Source organism: Brachycentrus maculatus, unplaced genomic scaffold (assembly GCF_059751285.1).
Source record: "Brachycentrus maculatus isolate JH-2025_06_01 unplaced genomic scaffold, ASM5975128v1 h1tg001510l, whole genome shotgun sequence".
In the NCBI taxonomy this organism is placed as follows: Eukaryota; Metazoa; Arthropoda; class Insecta; order Trichoptera; family Brachycentridae; genus Brachycentrus; species Brachycentrus maculatus.
In genome coordinates, this window is record NW_028282144.1 from 10157 (window position 1) to 29876 (window position 19720).

At 37.3% G+C, this 19720-nt stretch overlaps 1 protein-coding gene across 1 annotated transcript; it reads right to left on the bottom strand.

The window, feature by feature from the left end:
• Positions 1-3341: 3341 nt before the first annotated feature.
• On the bottom strand, positions 3342-3749 carry LOC148298904 (WD repeat-containing protein 82-like). The gene has a single exon (XM_088276548.1). The coding sequence runs from the start codon at positions 3747-3749 to the stop codon at positions 3342-3344; it is 408 nt and encodes a 135-aa protein (XP_088132674.1).
• Positions 3750-19720: the final 15971 nt, after the last annotated feature.

Consider the following 19720-nt stretch of genomic DNA (forward strand, 5'->3'; position numbering starts at 1 on the left):
TTTTATTTTATTACCTCAACATCCGCTATTTCAAGAGGCCCTTGTTTATAAACTATTCCTTGCTGATTTTATTGCTTTTTTATTGCTCCTCATGGAGGATTTTCTTTATTAATTCGGGAATTGTTTTCTCGAGTTTCTGGATTCTGTCTGAAAAATGCTTTTATGTTGTTGCAAAGTCTTTCAATTTTAGGATCGATTTTCTTTTAGATTCCTACTGTTTGCTCTACTGCTTATTTTACTGTTTGGGCTCCTATTTGTTATCTTGTTTGTTCTACTGTTTACTTTATTGTTTACTCTCTTGTTTGCCTGACTGTTTAGGCTACTAAATTTCTAGTTCACTCTGAATATGCCCAATTATTTATGCCCTAAGCTGAGCAATCGCATTGGTATAATCCTCTCTTAAACAATCGTCAACTCGATGAACCAAACTCTTTACTAAATCTATATCTCGTTAGACCTTTGTTATCTTGACATTATCCTTTTGGAGGGTCTGATCAATATCAGAGACATACAGTTTCATGATGTTGGAGTTCTCATTAATCTGCTTGTTCATTTTGGTGAACATCATGCTAGTCCGCTCGCTCTCAATCCTCATTTTCTCCTCAATGGACTGGAAGATCCTGGTGAAATCGGCATGCATTTTGCTGGTTTTCTTATCATGACTGTCCAGAACCATTGCAATTTTGGCAAAGTTTGAGTGTAGCAGATCAGTGTTTATGCTCACAGTTAGGTATTTGTTCTATAATAAGGATTCGAAGTCTGTGAGGCTGCTGCTTGTTTCGATATTCTCGTGCATCTTCGATTATTATATGATTAATTACAATGTTCTATTTGCTACTTGTTGCATATCATATTATATATAACACTTGTCTCAGTCTTAAAACTAAGCGACAAAGATTATTATTTAATGAACAATAAAATAAGCAATTTTAGTAAGTAAGCATTAACAAAGCAAAGAATTCTGCCAGAAATATTATCATTCTAAAATTATGATCACATACAAATCTAAACGAATAAAATTAAAAGAATAAGATGAGTGATTGTTAATTCGTTTGTTCGGATGAATAAAGGACTGATTAATTAATATTAAATTCACGTATTTATCTAAAATATGGCGGAATTTATTACAGTGCGAGTCGAGCTCGAAGAGAAGGTGTAGTAGTTTGATATCGATATCGAGGATGTCGACAAAATAAAAAAAGTAAAGAAGCACATACTGAACAGATTCGGATATGAGCCTTCACAAGGAAAGGACATCTCGTTGAGTTTTGCAAATGTTTATATCAATCAGCCTCCAGACATTCTCATTCCAATCCATAACTAAAATGACTACAATTTTGTCTCTAACTTTGTCATAGAGGAAAAGAGGAAGATCTACTTGATTGCCCAGACCAAAGCAGAACTGCGCGCCAAGAAGTAATTTAACCCTCGTGATTAATTAGAACTTTAGTTTGATTAAAATGGTTCAGTTGTCAATTACTCTGTCAACGATAATATTCCAAGAGATGACCTCAAGTACCGGGGGGAGGGAACTGTTCGCTGTTCGTTCTGCAAAAAGAACAATAAGGATACAGAGGCGAACCTAATCTGTGGAGGAATTTATGGGCCTTTTTCAAAAAACAAGTATACGCATCTTAACTGCGCTCTTTGGTGCTATGAAGTCTTCCTGAGCGAGGATGAGGATGATTTGATGGAGAAATTCGAGGGCCAAGAAGAAGCGACACAAATTTCAAAGGTGTTTAAAGAAGCCGATAAGGTCAAATGCATTTATTGCAAGCAATTTGGGGCCGGGCTCAAATGCAAGTTTTGCAAGAAAGGCTTCCATTACGAATGCAGCTACGTCAAGAAATGCGCAATGAACTGGAAGAATTTTCTAATCCTCTGTTAAAAATGCTCGAAGAAAGATAGCATTGTGCACAAGCATCTATTAATGCCGAAATAATATGAACCAAAGCCCATCTTAAAGGAAATGGGAATGGACATTGAAATGGACATTGAAGTGGGCATTGAAGAGATGACTATAAAATAATAAGCCTAATTGTTTGAATTGTTGCAATGACAATGATGTGCTGTATGGAATCAATATGAATTTGTTTATTGAATATGAGTCGTAATTCATAGCTGTTACTTATATTTTTGTTTCTCTCATCACATCGATTTTCTCCGCAAATAGTTCAAGAGTTCTGCGTGAGGAATTGCAAAGAGTTCGCATAGTAAGTACCTGAATTATCTGAGGCTAATGAACTTAGAGATGAATTTCTGGTGGTAGTGACTGATAGTGATGGAAATAGCTTAGATTGCTTAGATACAAAATTTTAAACAGAATCATTTCATACAAAAATATACCCCTTTGGCAACTAGAGCAACCCCAAGAGCCGCATATGCCATCTTTTGCCAATCGACAACCAATGAAGATCTACCTTCAAACATCTCTCTCTAGAATTGCTGGTTCCGGACACGACTCTAAAATGCCAGTCTGGGATTCACCATACCCTACTTATACTAGTTGTAAAACTTTTCAAACTATTTTTCCATCTTTATTTGTTTGTTTACCCTACCAATTCGATACCTATTAAATGATATTATTAATTTAAACGATGCACTAATTAATTATCTTATACATTCGACCATATTATCATGGTTGCATAGTATTATATTTATCTGGAGTTGTTTGGCAGATATCTGATAAAATTATAGTTTACAAAACTTGAAGTTAAGGGTAAACCATAAACTAATGAGTGCCATCAAAAATATACTCGTTTTGATCTTTGTAGTTTCACTCTTGCGATGTTCTGCAGCGAATTCGGAAAGCCACTCGAGATTCATGAGCAACTAACTCAAAAACACTTAGAATTCAGCAATTAAAGACTATTAACATCAAATAGTAGCTGCCGTATAATCAAAATACAATAGCGAATCCAACGATGATGACGACCATAATTTCGAGATGAAAGCAGGTTATTGTATGGGATGGATGCTCTTCATTTTCTTCATTTTACTTTGATTTTATATGCAATTTATATTTTAAATGTTCTTGCTTTAAAAACAATATATAGGCAAGTTGAACTAAATTTTATCATTCGAATAATCATTCTCATGCCATGAACTCCACGCGCTCATTCGTTCGCTACTTTACTGGGTTCCCACCAGATTACATTTCTTCCACCCGATGCGAGCAAGCAGTGATGTGGTGAAAATTTAGCGAAGAGTACCTTTTCTACGTGTTTCTTCAACTGTGCAACTTATTTTCCCTCGAGGTCCCACACATGGATCACTCCGTTTTAACTGCCCGAAAATATGTACTTGGTGTCCGGGGAAAAGGAACACTCAATGATTGACGATTAGTTCACAAAATTTGTGAATCGGCGCTGCTCCACGCCCTTGAAGGAGTCTAAGAGGATTATAACATTGTCGGCCGTTCCCAACAAAATCAACTTCCCGCAAGGACTGAATTTCAATATCTTTATGTCATTGTAATCATCGAATTTCCAATCGGCAAACGGGCCACTTTCACAAGCATCCTTCCCGAACAAGCAAATACGGGCATAAGCCTTATCTTTGGGTTGCTCAGTCCAAGCTGCAGCAAAGACCAGGCCTGAAGGATCAAAGTTCGCAACTGGGTATGCCGACACATTGTACTCTTCCACATTTAGCACATAAGTGCAGACTTGTGATTCCGAGTTGAGGTTCCATAATCTGAGGGTATTGTCTTGGCTGGTTGAAATGAAGGTGTCATCTCTTGGGCACATGATTAGACTGGTAATTCTAATCGATGAAGAAATTGGTACGTATCTTTATGGCCTGTGAACTGCCTGATAATCTTGTTTTCATGGATCGACCAGTAGAATATCATATGACCCTTTTTCGAGGCGACTAAGATTGCCTAATTGTGATGAGTGTGAGTGAGCTGCTCTATTTCATGAACCTTCATATGTAACTTCCTGAAAATATTGCCCTGCTGAGTTTCAAAAACATTGAGAGTTGTCGAATCTGCAGAATACATCAGTGATCCATCATTTGAAAAATCGAGCCCAACGATATCCTTGCTATGCTCTTTAAATATCTTAGCGGCCTTGAAGGATTTGAAGACCTCAGGGGTGAGATCTATGCTCTATTAATTCATTTGATTAATAAATATATCAACATTGCGCATTGTATTATTTACAGTAATTTAAAATTCGAAAGGCATAATAGAAAATGTATTTAAATACCAGGATATAAAACCATTCGTTTCGAGTTAGTATTGGCAGTGGATTCAATGACTGGGCTTGGTTGAGCCACTATGTCGCGAGGAAATTCTCCAAGATTTCATATCCTCAAGGAAACTATCTGCCGACTCATCTCGAAGTTATATCAAAGGAGGGAATGGTCTTTGAGCCTTTACCTAAAGACAAAATCAATGTTTTTTTGGAGGAAAATGGAATTTCTGCTGACTCCCTCACAGTGACTGTCAAAATTCGGAAGCCCAACTACAATTTGACAGAGGATGAGAAACGTAACTTATTTTGAAATCTTAGGATGGCAGAAAGATGCGTTTGGAATTTAAAGATTTTACATGAATATTGTTTACATGCTGGAAACCAATCTTTAGCCCAATAAAGAGGGATGCAAGGACTACTATTTCAAAGTTTCATTCGATTACACTATGAATCCCGAAGTTAAGCATATTTTTGTTGACAAAAAGTATCAATCGCCGATACTAATTGAACTGACCTAAAAGCCGTAAATGCTATTTTAATACAGAATTGGACCTAAAGCATGCACATTTACAACCAAATTGAAAATTCCATTCGGCAAAGTGGTCCCTGAGCTTTTTTATTACTGGAAAGATCCTAAGGATCCGTCATCCTATCGCGAATAAAAAGTGAAAGATGCCAAAATAAAACAGGATTTCAAAATAAACTTCAGCGTAACTCCCAAATTCATATCGACCGAATAATTAAACGTAAAAGTCAGTGAAGAAATGAAGATCGCTGATAATATTACAAAATCATTACAGTAAAAGTAACTGTAAGCCAAAAAAAGAAACACAAATTCTTCTTTGTGTTGCTATACTTTCGATCAGTTATGGAGTATAATATAGAATACTTTCGGAGACTAATTAATGATTAATAGCTACGATAAATCGACTCGCGAGCGACTTAAAATAATACTGTAGAAGTCTATCAACAGTATTTATGAAATCTTCTTCTATTACTTCATCGTATAAAATCAGAATAAGGAGAAAAAGGAAGAGTTAGGAGTGACTTACCAGCATGTTATGCATTTTTTGAGGTTTTATACAATATTTGCCGATAACGAGGGACTCCAGAACTTCATGGAGTTTTACAACTCTGATTTAAAGTTCAAAAACATCAAAGACACCGTGGATATCTAAGAAAAATCAGTAAAGTTTCCACAGTTTGTCACAATCCTCCTGCGAGCCATCCAGTTCATCCAAACATCGACATTCATGGTCAAAGGAGAAACCTTTGATGTTTCGGTAGCCAAAGTTATTGATAAGATCATCGAAGTCGATGGAGAATAGGAGGAGTTCAGTGTGTTCAAGAAGAACCTCAGAGAAAACTCGAAGATTATTTCTTTTTTCCGAAACAACAGTGATAAACTCAAAGAAACCTATGTCAATCAGGCCATCAGAAGCACTCAAAACTCTGCAGACAACTTTGTTATCATGAAATAATAGTTTAAATCAATGCTTGAACTCTCTGGCCTTACCAACAAGAATACTGATGCCATTGTCGCTGACTTGTTTGAAGAGTTGAGTCTGACAGATGATGGAGTCTTCTATTATGAGTTCCTTGAAGCCATACAGTGGCTGGCAATGGGGCTTGTCACATCAGACAAAGACTAAGTCGACCTTGAGAACAATGATGAAGAGGCATTATTGATAATTGAAAAAATCAAGTTCTTCATGGAGAGAGTGCAGCTATGATAGATTCCTAAACATTAAAATATCAAAATAAAGCTGCCTGAAAATCAATTTATTGATATCTGGCTTATTCATTAATTAAGGATATCTGCTTCAATAAATATATTGTATTTGCAAAATAGTTAAAAGTATTGTTTAGAAAATGCAGTCTTTTATTTATGCGATTTGTAGTCTAATTGTCAGATAATATATATTATGAGCCGATGGATTTGTTTTATGATTTCAAGCATGTATGATGAATGAAGTAAATGTATGAAAGTATATAATAATTTTAAGTTTAACAGTGATGAATAGAAACTCATACGAAGATTTTTCAGTGCCTATGCTTTCTTTGGCTTCATCTCGATCCAAAAAAGCTATCCCTACAAAGGATATCAACACGGATTCTCAAAGAAACCCTACAGATTACTCTAAAAAATTATAAATCAATCGAGGTATTGATAAGCAGAGTCGACCGCCAATCTTCAGTTCCCGAACCGTTATTTCTGAGCCTGAATAAAATAAGCTCACAGGGTAATCGAGAGTAAGCCAACAATCATCTTTGACTCGGAATGTGTACCTTATGCGTGAGGAAAATATTAATCCAACATAGATTCCAACATTCAGAAGTTCGAACACTATTCCGCGAGCTTCTTCGAGATAGGCTATTCAAAGAAATCCAGAGAGTGCCAAATAAATTGTCAAGGATATCAAGCATAATATTGAATCGAGAAAAGTCGATGCCCAAAAGTCGTTGTTTTAACGAAAAATACAGAAACTCTTTCAATAGGCATAGTTCTATGAAAACGAATTGCTGGCTACTTACGGAGATAATGGGAAGTTGGTTTCAGGTGTAAATGAGCTTGAAATATATGGGCGGTAAGCCTTGACAATTCAACTGAACAAACATATTCAAATCGCATGATCTTATAAATATATTGATAAGCTTAATTTTAAATATTTATCATTTGAAATCCTTGATGTTAGTCTGTTAATAATTATATTACCTCATACTTAAGTTCATACTTAAGTTCACTATTAATATATAATTCCAAAATATCCATACATACACAGATGTTCGTCAGCAGAAGCATCCTGAAATTCTCGATTCAAACTGCCAATATCAAACAGTAAATCAAGCTCACCATGCAAACAATCAACAAGGCCCTTAAACAAATTCCTTCGGATCGCGGCGTTGTCATCACTTCCCGAATTAACTAAGTGCTATCCAAGTATCGCTAGAATATGCATGATTAGTAGAATCTGAAAGGATTCCTCAAAGCCTTGCAGTTTAATCTCAATTTCATCAAACTGTCGAATCCACAGTTGGATTACACTCTTATTGCATAGACTTTAACTAATGAATCAGAACCAAATGCAAAACAACATTCAGAATCGGGCGCAAGTCTGGATAGTAACGGTGCCAAGATCAATTCAGAATAGACAATAGAGCTGGAAGGTTTTGAGGAGGGCCAGATCCGGGAGTATGAAAAGAGAGCGAAGGGAGCGAGAGAATAAATATAGTTTTCGAATTGGTTTGAGGGGAATGTGGACCCTCAAACCCTAAAAAAACATAAATAGTTGCTCATGAGGCAGCACTACGGGGGATAGTTTTGGAAAGATAAATAAAAGCCAACCAGCATGAGTAAAGAATATCTCCTTAATTAAATGCAAAACCGAAAGCAGCCGGAACAGCCTCCATAAAAAACTATAACCTTAGACAACCCAGATCCAGAAATCGAGTAGGGTGAGGAGTATTGGTAAAAGGTTAAGAGATGATCGAGACATCATTGCTAAATATATATTATACGGAATATGCATCACTTTCTGTGAATGTGTAAGACAGAGGATATATGACATCATAAACCATTCGCACTTTGAATACACAATCATATTTTTCTATTTATTTATTTATAGCAGAGGGATATGTCGAATATGCTGATATTGCGATCGAGTTCAGAACCTACAGCTAACAGCCTTTTGCTATGGCTAAGCCGTGCCATCGAACAGTTGGATATTCTGAGTTTAGAGCGCCCAATTATCTCAGCAGACTTCGAGTAGATTTAGATACTTCCATAGACATCGACAACTAAGAATATATTGTCGGCTATTTCCTAGATCTTCATGATCGACGAATATTTTTAATCATCATTAAAGAACTCCTCATCTGTTTAATTTTATTGTGAGTCATTCTGTATTTTCTTGAGGAGCCTTCGATTCAGGTCGAAGTATTTCTGGGCAGCTTCCGACCATTAAATATATCTAATGAGCTTCTCATCCACCTTGCTTTCGGGCTTAAACATATCCTTAATTAATAACTTCCCGCTTTCAGTCCTCACCATCACAATCTTATTGTTTTTGCTAAAGTCGATGAAATCTACTGGCTCGTTATTGTCCGTATCGAAGTGTAAGAGCTATTTGGGTTATTTCTTATTGCTCACATCGTATATAATGATTATCATGCTATCATCGGAGTTCTTCTTCTGACAAACCCCCAGAATCTTCTCATTGGAACTCAAAACCGCATGCGTGATGTATTTTATTCGCAAACTCGAGTGGCATTTAATGCTTGTCTATTGGTATTCACTTTCCTCATCGACAACTAATTCCAAGATTTTGATTTACGATTCAAAGATCACTAAGAATATTTAGTTCTTGGAGGAGTACAGCATGTCGATGGTGTTGGCATTGAAGTTGTGTTAGAATAGTAGTGATAAGTCATTTATTTTCCTGCAGTAAAGGTATCCCTTGTTTGTAATTTCATAAATCTATGAATCATCCTTAGAGAAGAAGAATGATTTGGGGATTTATTTATCGTAGAAGCTCAACAGCAAATGTGGGGTATTTTAGAACTAAATAATATTTTCATACTGCCTCTTGAAGTCGGTTTCCAAGATGTCTCCATTCACCAATCCAATCAGCATCTTCCATCTAATTTTCTTATTTCTGTTCATTTCGATGTCATCCTCTTCCTCCTCGATTTCGGAAGGAGTGAGAGTATTGGCCTTGCGACGATTATCCTCACTGACTCTGAGATTTTCAGTTACTTTTTTCTTTTATTAGGCCTTTTCGCCGATTTTGCAGATGTCGAGGCTCTGTATGCACAACTTTTCAACTTAAATTTCGTCCTTGGTGTTGCCCTTGCGCAGAAAAGTTTCACTGGATTTGCCTTAAATATTTTCATTGGAGATGTTTTTGTTGGTGTTTGGGGAGACTTTCTTCAGAATGTGAGTCTGGTCGATTGATATTTTGATGGAGAAGACCAAGTTTCTATTGTTCTCAACCCAGAGCAGTATATAGCCATCTTTCGTCCCTGCCAAGAGTAAGTTCGGCTCGGTGGCCTTTATGATTATAATCATGTTGTTATGCTACTTTTTTATGCTTTTGTTGTTTCCCCAAATCAACAGAGACCCATCTTCACATCCTGTCACCAAGTAATTATTCTTTTTCGTAAATGCAATGCAGACGCTGATAGTCTGATGCTTGCCATCTTGCAGGGGCGAAGGAAGTGTCTCATATACCAATTGTTTTCCACACAGGCATTGCCAGCTCAGAGTTTATTGAAGGCCACATGTCACAAATTTGGAACTCTTCCCCGGATAAAATGCAAGATCCTTGATTTCCCAAAGGGGCTGGTTAATGAAATTAACGACTCCTAAGACAGACTCTGATTAAAGCTAAATCATCAGAAGTATCGGCTCTTTACTCTCGTTGATACCGTATACTATACCGTTTCTATCGTAATCACAGACTCTTAGCAAAAGTATTTGAATTAGATTGTAGATTTATATAGTCCGTAGTTTGATTTTGGAGAATATTTCCCAAACGCATATTGCTGCTCGCATTCCTTTATGGCATGAGTAAAGTAGATTTCGTTTTCGGTTGATTTGAATAAGATTGATATCTTATTACTTTTACTGCCCGTTGCTAACATTTAAAAAGTTAAACTATTGAGGGAATCGCTGAAAGTTTTAGCTTAGCTTTACGTTGACAATGGCGTGCCCTGAACTGTAGACTAAACTCCTTCGAGCATCATAGACTAAATTGGCACGGGCATCGTGAGACTTTCGGCCAATGACATTAATGAGGCGGACATACTGCTTATAGTCTTCTTTCTGCTTAACAAAAGTGTTCCATAGAAATTTCATCATCCTGAGATTATACTTTGTTTCGTAAAGCTTACATAACTTCTCGATATCTTCAGATGAAGGGACTTCATTAAAGATATCTGAATTGTCCTTGATAATATATTCATGCATTGCCTTATCATTTTAGTTTTTGGTCTTAGAAGCAGGGGGAATCCGATAATTCTTATTCTGCAGCGAGGCATACTCAATCCCGATGCTGCCTTCTAGATGCCATTTATAAACCGACTTGCCATTGACACTGCTTGTGTATATGAGACTCTTTGAGGGGTTCAGTTCTATTTGGTTTATTTCGGAGCAATGGGCAGGGAAGGTCTTGCCCAGAAACATCTCGCTTTTCGATGGACAATGTTCGATCATTGCTTCATATTGCAAGCAGGAAGTTTGAACGAGGTGAATATCACCATTAGTTGAGCCGAGAATTAGATGGTTAGGCAGATTGAGCATTGCTGACATATAAGGAATGAGGAGATTGGCATTCAAGTTCAAGGTGTTCGCCTGCAGATCTTAGTTTCCTCGATCTGAAATTCCTAGCTATTGGTTCCCAATGCTGCAATTATCTCTGTTCGTAATGTTGCCGTAGAGCTGGTATCGAGCATAGATTGAGTTAGGGATACATATTTTTTTCCAATTGAAAACAAATGAAGGGTCAATATTAGCGATAACTGTCGAGGCATTGACATCCCAGAGTGTGTATGCTCCCTTTTTGGTGCAGTTAATTCTGCTATTATTCGCGTCGACGAGTTGCTCGTGAAAGAGCAGATAAGTCTTGCCCTCGCATTATGTGAAACACATCATATAGGCTGCCATCCCGTATCTTTTGGATTGCGAAGTCACATAGTGAGATTATACTTATTGACATGGGATGGTTGTGAACTTTTCAAACAACCCATTGAACTCGAGCTTGTTGTTTGTATTTGTGTTTTTGTTTTTCTAGCGAAACTTGTTGACAAAGAGGGAGATATGGGAGGGCTCTGCGATTTCGTCTTTGTTTTTTTTCATCCGGTTGTTATAGCTGACAGCCAGGTGATCACCAGAATCTGAAACCTCCAGATTTAAGATAGCGCAGGAGTTCTCTTCTTTGATTTTCTTTAGGATTCTGAGACTGGGCAGAACATACTTCTCTCCTCCTTTTGCTTGGTTGGTGTCGGAGATTGTCGAATCTAGGAGGAGGAGAGATCCATCAGAATGCCCTATAATGAGTATCTCGCCATCTTTGCTGAACTTGATTGCGGTGGGCTCAGCCATGTAACTCAAGGCTCGGCTCATGATGAGTATATTCCTCTAGGTGTCCCAAAACAGCAGGTTTTGGTCCTCTGAAATTGTGACAATAAGCTAAAAACGAGGGTGGTGAGTAAATAGCACCTTCCTGTTTTGGGATTGGGAATTGGAATATTCGGGGCTGGTGCTAATCGATTTTTGCGATGAATGGTTCCTCAGAAGGAGATAGAAACTGATCTTTTATTTCCTGATTTTATTGATCTCTACTTGTTTATTTACTTTATGGAATGGGCTGTTATGATTGTTCTTTACATTTATTTACAAAACACTTGGCCTGTTCTAATGATTGATTGGGTCCATGATGTCTTTTAGTCTGCTTTTGCGCAGACTCTTCCGCATGCTACTCTTATCTTTCCTGTTTGATTATTTCTTTTCTCGCGGATTGAGCAGTTTGTTGCCTTCTTCTTCTTCAGGCTTATTAAATTATTCATGGTCCTTCATTACGAGAATGTCCCCATTGCGAGTTCCGAGCACAATGAACAGCCCATTGCTCATTAGCTTAGAAGTCTTTTACTTTTCGTTGGACAGGATGAAAGCACATATCGATTGAGCCGACACATTCTTTTATGTCATTTTATCTGAGTTTTTGTTATGGCAGCTCGAAGACACTCCAACAAAATTTTTACTCTCCTCGAAGTCAATCAGACGGATTTCCTTTTCGTATAAATTCTAAAACCTGCGATTCCATATTTTGATAGTTTCATCTTCCGATATCGTGATGATATACTTGATATTCTTATTCAAATACTTGCTCGAGGAGGGATCCGAAGAACTACCAAAATCATTCTCCTTCTCTTAATTTTCATCCGATATGATATCCATACAGTTGATCTGCTTCAAATGGGCATTCTATTTCAGTATCAATAGTTTCGACTTGCTCGATACGACCCCTAGCTGACCATCATAGTTCCCTACGATCAGCTATTCTTCATATGAGTTGAATGAATCACCATTGACGAATTGATTGGAGCTGAATGCGTTAATGCGATAGAAACAGCAAGTAACAGGTATCTCTGTCTCGATCACTGCTACCTTCTCGATATTGCATTTAAAGTATTTGGCATTTACATTTCCGATCTTCCAAAATATGAGAACTTGCGAGCTTGCAGTTACAAACTCATTGTTCTTTAGGGGATTAATTGCAATTGCATAGAGAGCCTATCTTGTTGTCTTTTTTGCAATTTAACGACCTGTAAAGGCTTCGTGCATTTGAAGCGTATAAGTTCTCAAATTCTTATTGAAAATCCCGTAACTCAGGATCAAACCATTCAGCGAACAAATGTTGATAATCCCCCATTTATGATCAGTCGAGATTCTACGGAAAGTTTATAAAGTCTGGTAGCTCCATAAATTGATCATCGCCTAGTAGGCTGCTTACCCTGAAGCAATGAGTTCTTTGTTCACTTTCGCAATGCAAGTTATTCGGTAGCGATGGCCTTGATAGATCTTCTGGCTATTCTGAGGAGGATTATATACGATTATGACATTCGAAACAAAGTAGATCAATCGCAAAGGGTTTTTAATGGCCAGGATTGTCGATCTTTTGTTATAGGTCTATATCCCGAAAACATGGTCCAGCTTCAAGCTGAGATTTGGCGCTTTGGCTGTATTACAATGTTGGTTTATGGAATTCCATTCGGAGTAAGTTCCTTTAAATAGTTTTCTTAGGATTTAATTTTAAATCCCACGAACGAGCAGATGCTGGTCATACCTCTCATTTGTAGTTTAATTATTAAAAGTGCTAAATGCGATTTACTTTTACAGGTTCTCGTCATCTAAAATGGCTTAATTGTCACAAAACTATTCCAGACTCTAGTAGTTGATCAATGAAGAGCAGAGATACTTACCGGGCTCGATTAGACTCTTTTCTGCAGTATAGAAGTTTATCAGCTCACTTTCTATGATCATTCCATCATATTTTCCGGAACTATACAAACAAGACTAATTCTTATTTATCGAAATCTCGCTACAAAGCCCCGAATGCCATGAGTACTTCGATTGATTTTCGCATAGGATTTGGGTTTGGTTTTTCCAGACGTGCAAGTTACCATTAATGTCACTCGCAATGATGACCTTCGAGTGCGAGCCAAGAATCACGGGGATCTTGGTTGTCTTATTCTTTCTTTTAATTATGTAGGACAGTATAATGAATGGATTTTTCATGAGTTGAGGAGCAACAGGGTTATCTTCCTTCACAGATTTGTAGTAATAGTCTTTTAGAGACAGCATGAAGAGCTTGTTGTCTTCAGTTGTAAATATAATGGTTTTCTTCTCGAGGACCACGATCTCTGTCACAATCGACGTAAGTTTCAACTTCTTTACTGTATTCTGAATTGTGTTCTGCGCGTACACTTTCATTCCTTCTGAATTCTTGTCTTTGCTCGAGCGATAGTTCTACTTCTTATTCCCCAAATGGCTTGACATTTCATATAGATTTTTCATTAAGTCCGGCTATTCGTTGGTCTTAATTGATTTTTCAGCCCCCCTCAGATTGTTTTGATTCTGGGCAATATTTATGAAGTGTAGCGAAAAGTCCTACAGACCCACTGCCAATAGACTTGTATTCTCATCGCATAGTTTAATGCATTTGATATTTTTTTACATTTCGAAGCGATAAGAATGCTCCAGGAAATTGCTGTTCAAGAATATCTTTTTTTCGCTTGTGGCCGCTATAATTTAAATCCCTCCACTTTTCGACTCATAGCAATCAAATGCAACAATTGGTTCTCCTACTTTCCAAGTCATCAAAAGAGTATGCAGCTTGACATTAATGATATGAATGCTTCCTGCATCGGTGGCATAGAGCAGAATATTCTGGCCATCTGTCCTTTCCATGAGCTGATGGGAGATGATACCATTCGATATGGACAAGATGCTTCTAATCAGATTGCCTTGATATGAAGACCCAAGCAGCTGATTCCGAAAGCTTTTATCCTTTCTTCTTTGTTTTGCTAGCCGGAAGAAATCTCCGTTGATGGTGGTGACCAGATACCCGTCTTCGAGATCTCTAACAATGCTGGCCACCTCGTATGAGGCAATATCGATTTCCAGCGAAGTGATATCAACTACTTATCGCTTAACTTTCTGGGATAGGTCAATGTGCCAGAAACTGAGAAAGCTGGAGTTGGTGCTAATAAGGAGGGTATTCTTATGAGGTATAATCTGAGTGATCTCATCCGGCTCGCACCCCAGCTGATACAGGAACATCTTCTCGTGAAAGGACCAAACATTGATTTCTCCATCTTCATGCCCCGTGATAATAAGTTTCTCAGTCAGGTTGTCATAGGCGTGCAAGGACTTAATATTCTTATTCATTTCGATTGCAGAACAGCAAGTTATCGGGGATAAATAGTCAATGCTCTCCAAAAAGGAGTCCTTATGCGATTTGTAGATATCGTACTCCTTGATCACAGGCACTCCGTTCTTGTACTGCACTTCGAAGCATTTCAGGGTATATAGGGATGCAATGATAAAATCATTAGATTTCCGCAATGAAATTGGGAGGAGAGTCGTAATTTAGACAGTCGGAAACTGGCAGTTTGTGGAATAGATCAGCTCGAAGTTTTTAGTTGTATCATAGATCAACACTGGCGAGTTAACCATGTTTCCACATGTAATTAAGTAATTCCCAGCTGAACTGAATTTCAGAAGATGTATGCCTTTTTTATTAGCGCCCTTTATTATCGCCAAAGTCTTCAGACTTGTAAAATTCCAAACTCTGATCTCTGAAAAATCATTGTCAGAGAGATCTTCCTCAGAGCTATCCGAAGTCGCTATGAAATTATTGTGTTTTGTGAGGCAGATTATCGGTTTCGCATGCTCCTTATAGTGTCTTTGTGTGTTTGATTTTAAATTGAGAATCACTACGATCTTCGATATGAAATAGACAATTTAATCCTCAGAAACAAACTCAATGAAATACTTTAGGTCTTTGAACCGGATTCCATATACCCAATTGTTTATGAGCTAAATATCGCTTTTGGATTGGTTTTTGTTTTGTTACTGCTTATCCTCGAACATGTTCTTCGTGCTATACAGCCAATTTCTCACTTAGGTTTATTTCTATGATGAATTCTATGCTCTTTGCTGGATTGGAGCATTCATTTTGATGGTCCTGTAGATTTTCTGTGAAAAGAATGTGGATTGCTATTTACCAAACACATTCTTGTTCGTAGAATTAAAGTTGTTGACCACCATGAAGAACTGTTTGACATATTCGGATTTATTTGCCCATTTTTTAATCTCACTTATGTTGATTCTTCTGTTCTCTTCGAATTCTTCATGTACGAAGTCCATGATGATTTATTCTTGGAAGGGAGATTTTATGCCCAGTAGCTTATATGCCACACTACAGCATGATATGAATATGAATTCGAGATCCGTGATCGAGAGGCTTTTCAAATTATTGAAATCATAGAGCTTGAAAATGAATTATATCTTATCGTCAAATTTTATGGCTTTTGAAAAGAGGGCCATCCCTGCAAATAGTTCAAGCCCATCGATTAGTAAGTTTTTGCGGGTGTCCAACAAATCGAATATTTAATGGTATGTCTCGAAGATCTACTTAAACTATGAGTCATCAATTGAAAAAGAATCTGAAATGTTCTTGTAAGAGACATAGTATTACTGCATTTTGGAGAGAGTTTTATCGACTAAGAATTACATTTATGGTAGATTTCTCCTTTCGTAGGTGAGCTGTGTGATGATTTGTCCCATATCTTTCAGAGAATTCTCAGGAATTCTATGCTTTGATTATTATAATTAGATTCAATAAGGCCTAACGAGCTAAATCAGCTAAATCAGCAAAATCAGCTAATTAAGATATTTAGACAACAGGCTGATGAAATTGAATAGCATTCCATAATCAGCATGAACTGGCTTCTCATCTTTCAATCTCCTGAAAATTATCTCATTCTTTCATAAAAATAAGGTTATATTTCAGAGTCTATGATACTAGTTCAGATTTTTATAAGCATGAACATGAGCATAAGCATAAACAAGAAAAGTAAAATCTACACAAACTGATAAGAATTGGTTTTGTTGCTAATTCAGAAATTAATTCTATCATCAAGTCTAATCTTTGCCTTTTATTTGATTTTTATTTCCGAATTTGGCTTTGAACTAAGCGAAGGGTTTTAATTCGATGAAATATTTTTCAATTGCTTCTTAAAGTTTAACTTAACTGCACAATTGGAACAGACACTAACTTTTACTAACGCGTTTTTCGATTGATTCTGTTCAACATACCCGAAATTCATTTAATAAACAAAAACCGAGAGATTTACACAGTTTAACTCCGCACATATATTCTCACCTCTTTTCATAATAACTTAATTCTTCGTCCTCCATCGACATCCGATCTGTCCTATTTCAAATCGCGATAAATCAACAATAACATATTCTTTGAATAGTTTATCTTCATATTTTTTGGCCAATTATTCTCCGTATTTGTCATGGATCGATGAAGGCTGCTGTTATTTGTGATGGTTTTTTGGTTGCTTTTATCTGCTTCTCACTCTTTTCTGTTGTTTATTCGGCAATGATTTATTATGTTCGGAGTGAGAATCGGAAGATGAGTTCTCCTTTGAATCTGAATCCCGAATAAATTTATAATGATGCTTTATAATTTCAGCTTATGTCACAATTTTTTGCTGTTAAATTGGTCGCTTTTTCATGTTTTAGCTTCTTATTGATTATAGAAACAAAAATCTGAATTAAATGAATGATTGTTTATTTAAATGTAATCAATTAGAATCAAAATAATATGATAAATATATACTTATGTGGCAAATAAAAAGCGTTTCTTGAAAGTAGGCAGATTTCTCTGAAAGGGTTTCATAATTGGGCGATGCCTATTAATAAGATAAAAAGAATAAGAATATATCATATAATTTTACGATTAAAATGTCAAAGTGCGAGCATGGAGAGAAGATTACAGCATTCTGCGCGACGTAGTGTTGTGTGTGGAAGGATGCTGGGGGATGCCCGGCATGCATTAAAAAATATCATAATCACATGGGCCCGACTATTTTTGTAACCGAGGATGAAACCAGCAAAATAATCAAAAAGTATAACGTCGATGCTTCGATCAAGTATAAATGCAGGAGTCTGCAGGAGGTCATATTCAATTATTTCAATCTGATCAAAGCTGAAATGGACTCATTCATCGACAGCGCATGCATCGATATCATGAACCAAATTGGACACCCCTACTTAGCCCACAACAACCTCTTTAGTACCTACAAGAGACTCAAGAAAAAAGACTACAAGAAGATACAGCAGAAAGAGTTCAGGGCCTTTTTCTAGGCCTCCCAGAAGCTCACCGATAAGTAATTGAGCGAAAAATAATGCAAGCTATACCTGTAGAAAGTGAAGAAGAAGTGCTAATTTATAAACTCACTCGAGAAGGTAATCAGGAGCATTGAGAAGGTGAACAAAGACCATGAATAGACCTATTTTAGCTCACATGATGGCAGTGTCAGCCTGAAAATAAATGAAATCGTCAAGAGTATTTTCAAATACTCCGAAAAAGTTGAAACCAAAACCGAATCCAAGCCATAGAAAAATCAGAGCGATCTATTCGCCTTCATCGATAAAGCCTAAAAAACATAAAAACTCAACAAAAATGAAGCCAACACAAGCTGCAATAAAAGCAACTAAAACTAAAGTTAATCCAATTACAAAACAAATATACTTGGTGAGCAGGCGAATAACTTAAACTATACAGAAATCGAAGGCAATACATTAAATAGAATCGACCGGTCGAGGCCAAACTCTCTCGACAAGCAATTCACCAAAACGAACAAACTCGAAAAGAAGAAAATCAAGCAAAAGGAACAAAACGATACAAGCATCAATTGGAGGGTCGATGCCAACACTGAATAGTCCAGGGAAAATACACTAGGCTAGGACTTAGCAGCCTCCAGTCCGAAGAAAAGGTACTTCGACACCAAATAAGTCGAGATTAACGAGAAGAAGCAAAAGCTGATCGACATGATGAAGCAAAAGTAAGAGCAGACGCCGAACAAACTGCTGAATCTGCCAATCCACAGCCATAAATCCACAGAAAAAAGTGACAACAAGATCAGTGAGAAGAGTGCGAGCGATTCAAGAGACTCTTTTGATCAGAAAGATGATAAGTTTCATCTTTTCGCTCATACGGCCCTTCCTCGCACTGAGTCGCGCAAGAAGATATTCTCGGAGGCCGAACATGTGGCGCATAAGACCATTATCGTGCCCGTGGATGTTTCTCAAAATCTCGAGAGCAACAGACTGTCGGAGTGCCACTCCCCGCTTATGAAGAGCAAATACAAATCTAAATAGCTACATAACCAGGAAAACATGAAGAACCCCAATTTCCAAATATCACCCAACAAAATCAAGAGTACCGAAGATATGATGAACGAGCTTGATTTGGATGACAAAAAATAGAAATCGCTAGCTTTACTGATTAAGTCCTTGAGCCTACGAGCAGAGTAAGCCATTCCCTATCTTGAGAAGGCTCTCCAGTATTCGGACGATAACCTATCAGCTGCTGAATATCTGTCCTATTTGTATTTGGATACCCAGAGACCGAAGTAGTCATTGAATTTATGCAACAAAATGCTATAAAAGTTTTCTAACTCTTCCAACCGCATTGACCTAGCATGGCACTTGAATATCAATAAGTCAGCGGCTCTGAACATGATCGGGCGTTACTCGTAATCGATAGTAGTGTTGGAGGACTGCTTGAAACATAAGCCCCATGAGAAACTGTTCAAGAACCTAGCTGATTCCTATTTTTCGATCGGCATCCTCGAAAAAGCCAGCTACTACTATGAAAAAGCTGTCAACTTTGCTGACCACTATGACGAAGCCCATTACAATCTCGCCGTATGCCTATTTAGCCAATAAAATTACTACAATGCCAAGTTCTCCATCATGAAAGCCTTGCAATACAGCCCCAAGAACTAAGCGTACTTAGAGCTCAAGAAGTAAATTCAGCTCAGGATCAAATAATACTGATTTGTGATCCAAAACCATGGCATTCTCATGATCAAATATTTTTCAGTTGTTCATCATCCACTCTTTTATGCTCTGCGATTCTCTGTTTATGATATTAACTGTATTATTCATAATTTGGTGTACTCATGCAATTCTGATATCTATATAAATGATCTTGCGGCTGACATAACGCATATTATAATTAATATAAGTCAATTCTATCGGACTTGTTTGGAGGTGGCTTCTAAAAGAGACATAAATCTAATATCTTGTCAGTTTATTAGTGGGTTATTAGAGGGCATAAATTATTTATTGGGGTTGGGGTTGGGGTTGGGGTTGGGGTTGGGGTTGGGGTTGGGGTTGGGGTTGGGGTTGGGGTTGGGGTTGGGGTTGGGGGTTGGGA

Excerpts from the sequence above, each read along its gene's own strand:
- LOC148298904 (XM_088276548.1), bottom strand. The coding sequence starts at position 3,749 with ATGTGCCCAAGAGATGACACCTTCATTTCAACCAGCCAAGACAATACC.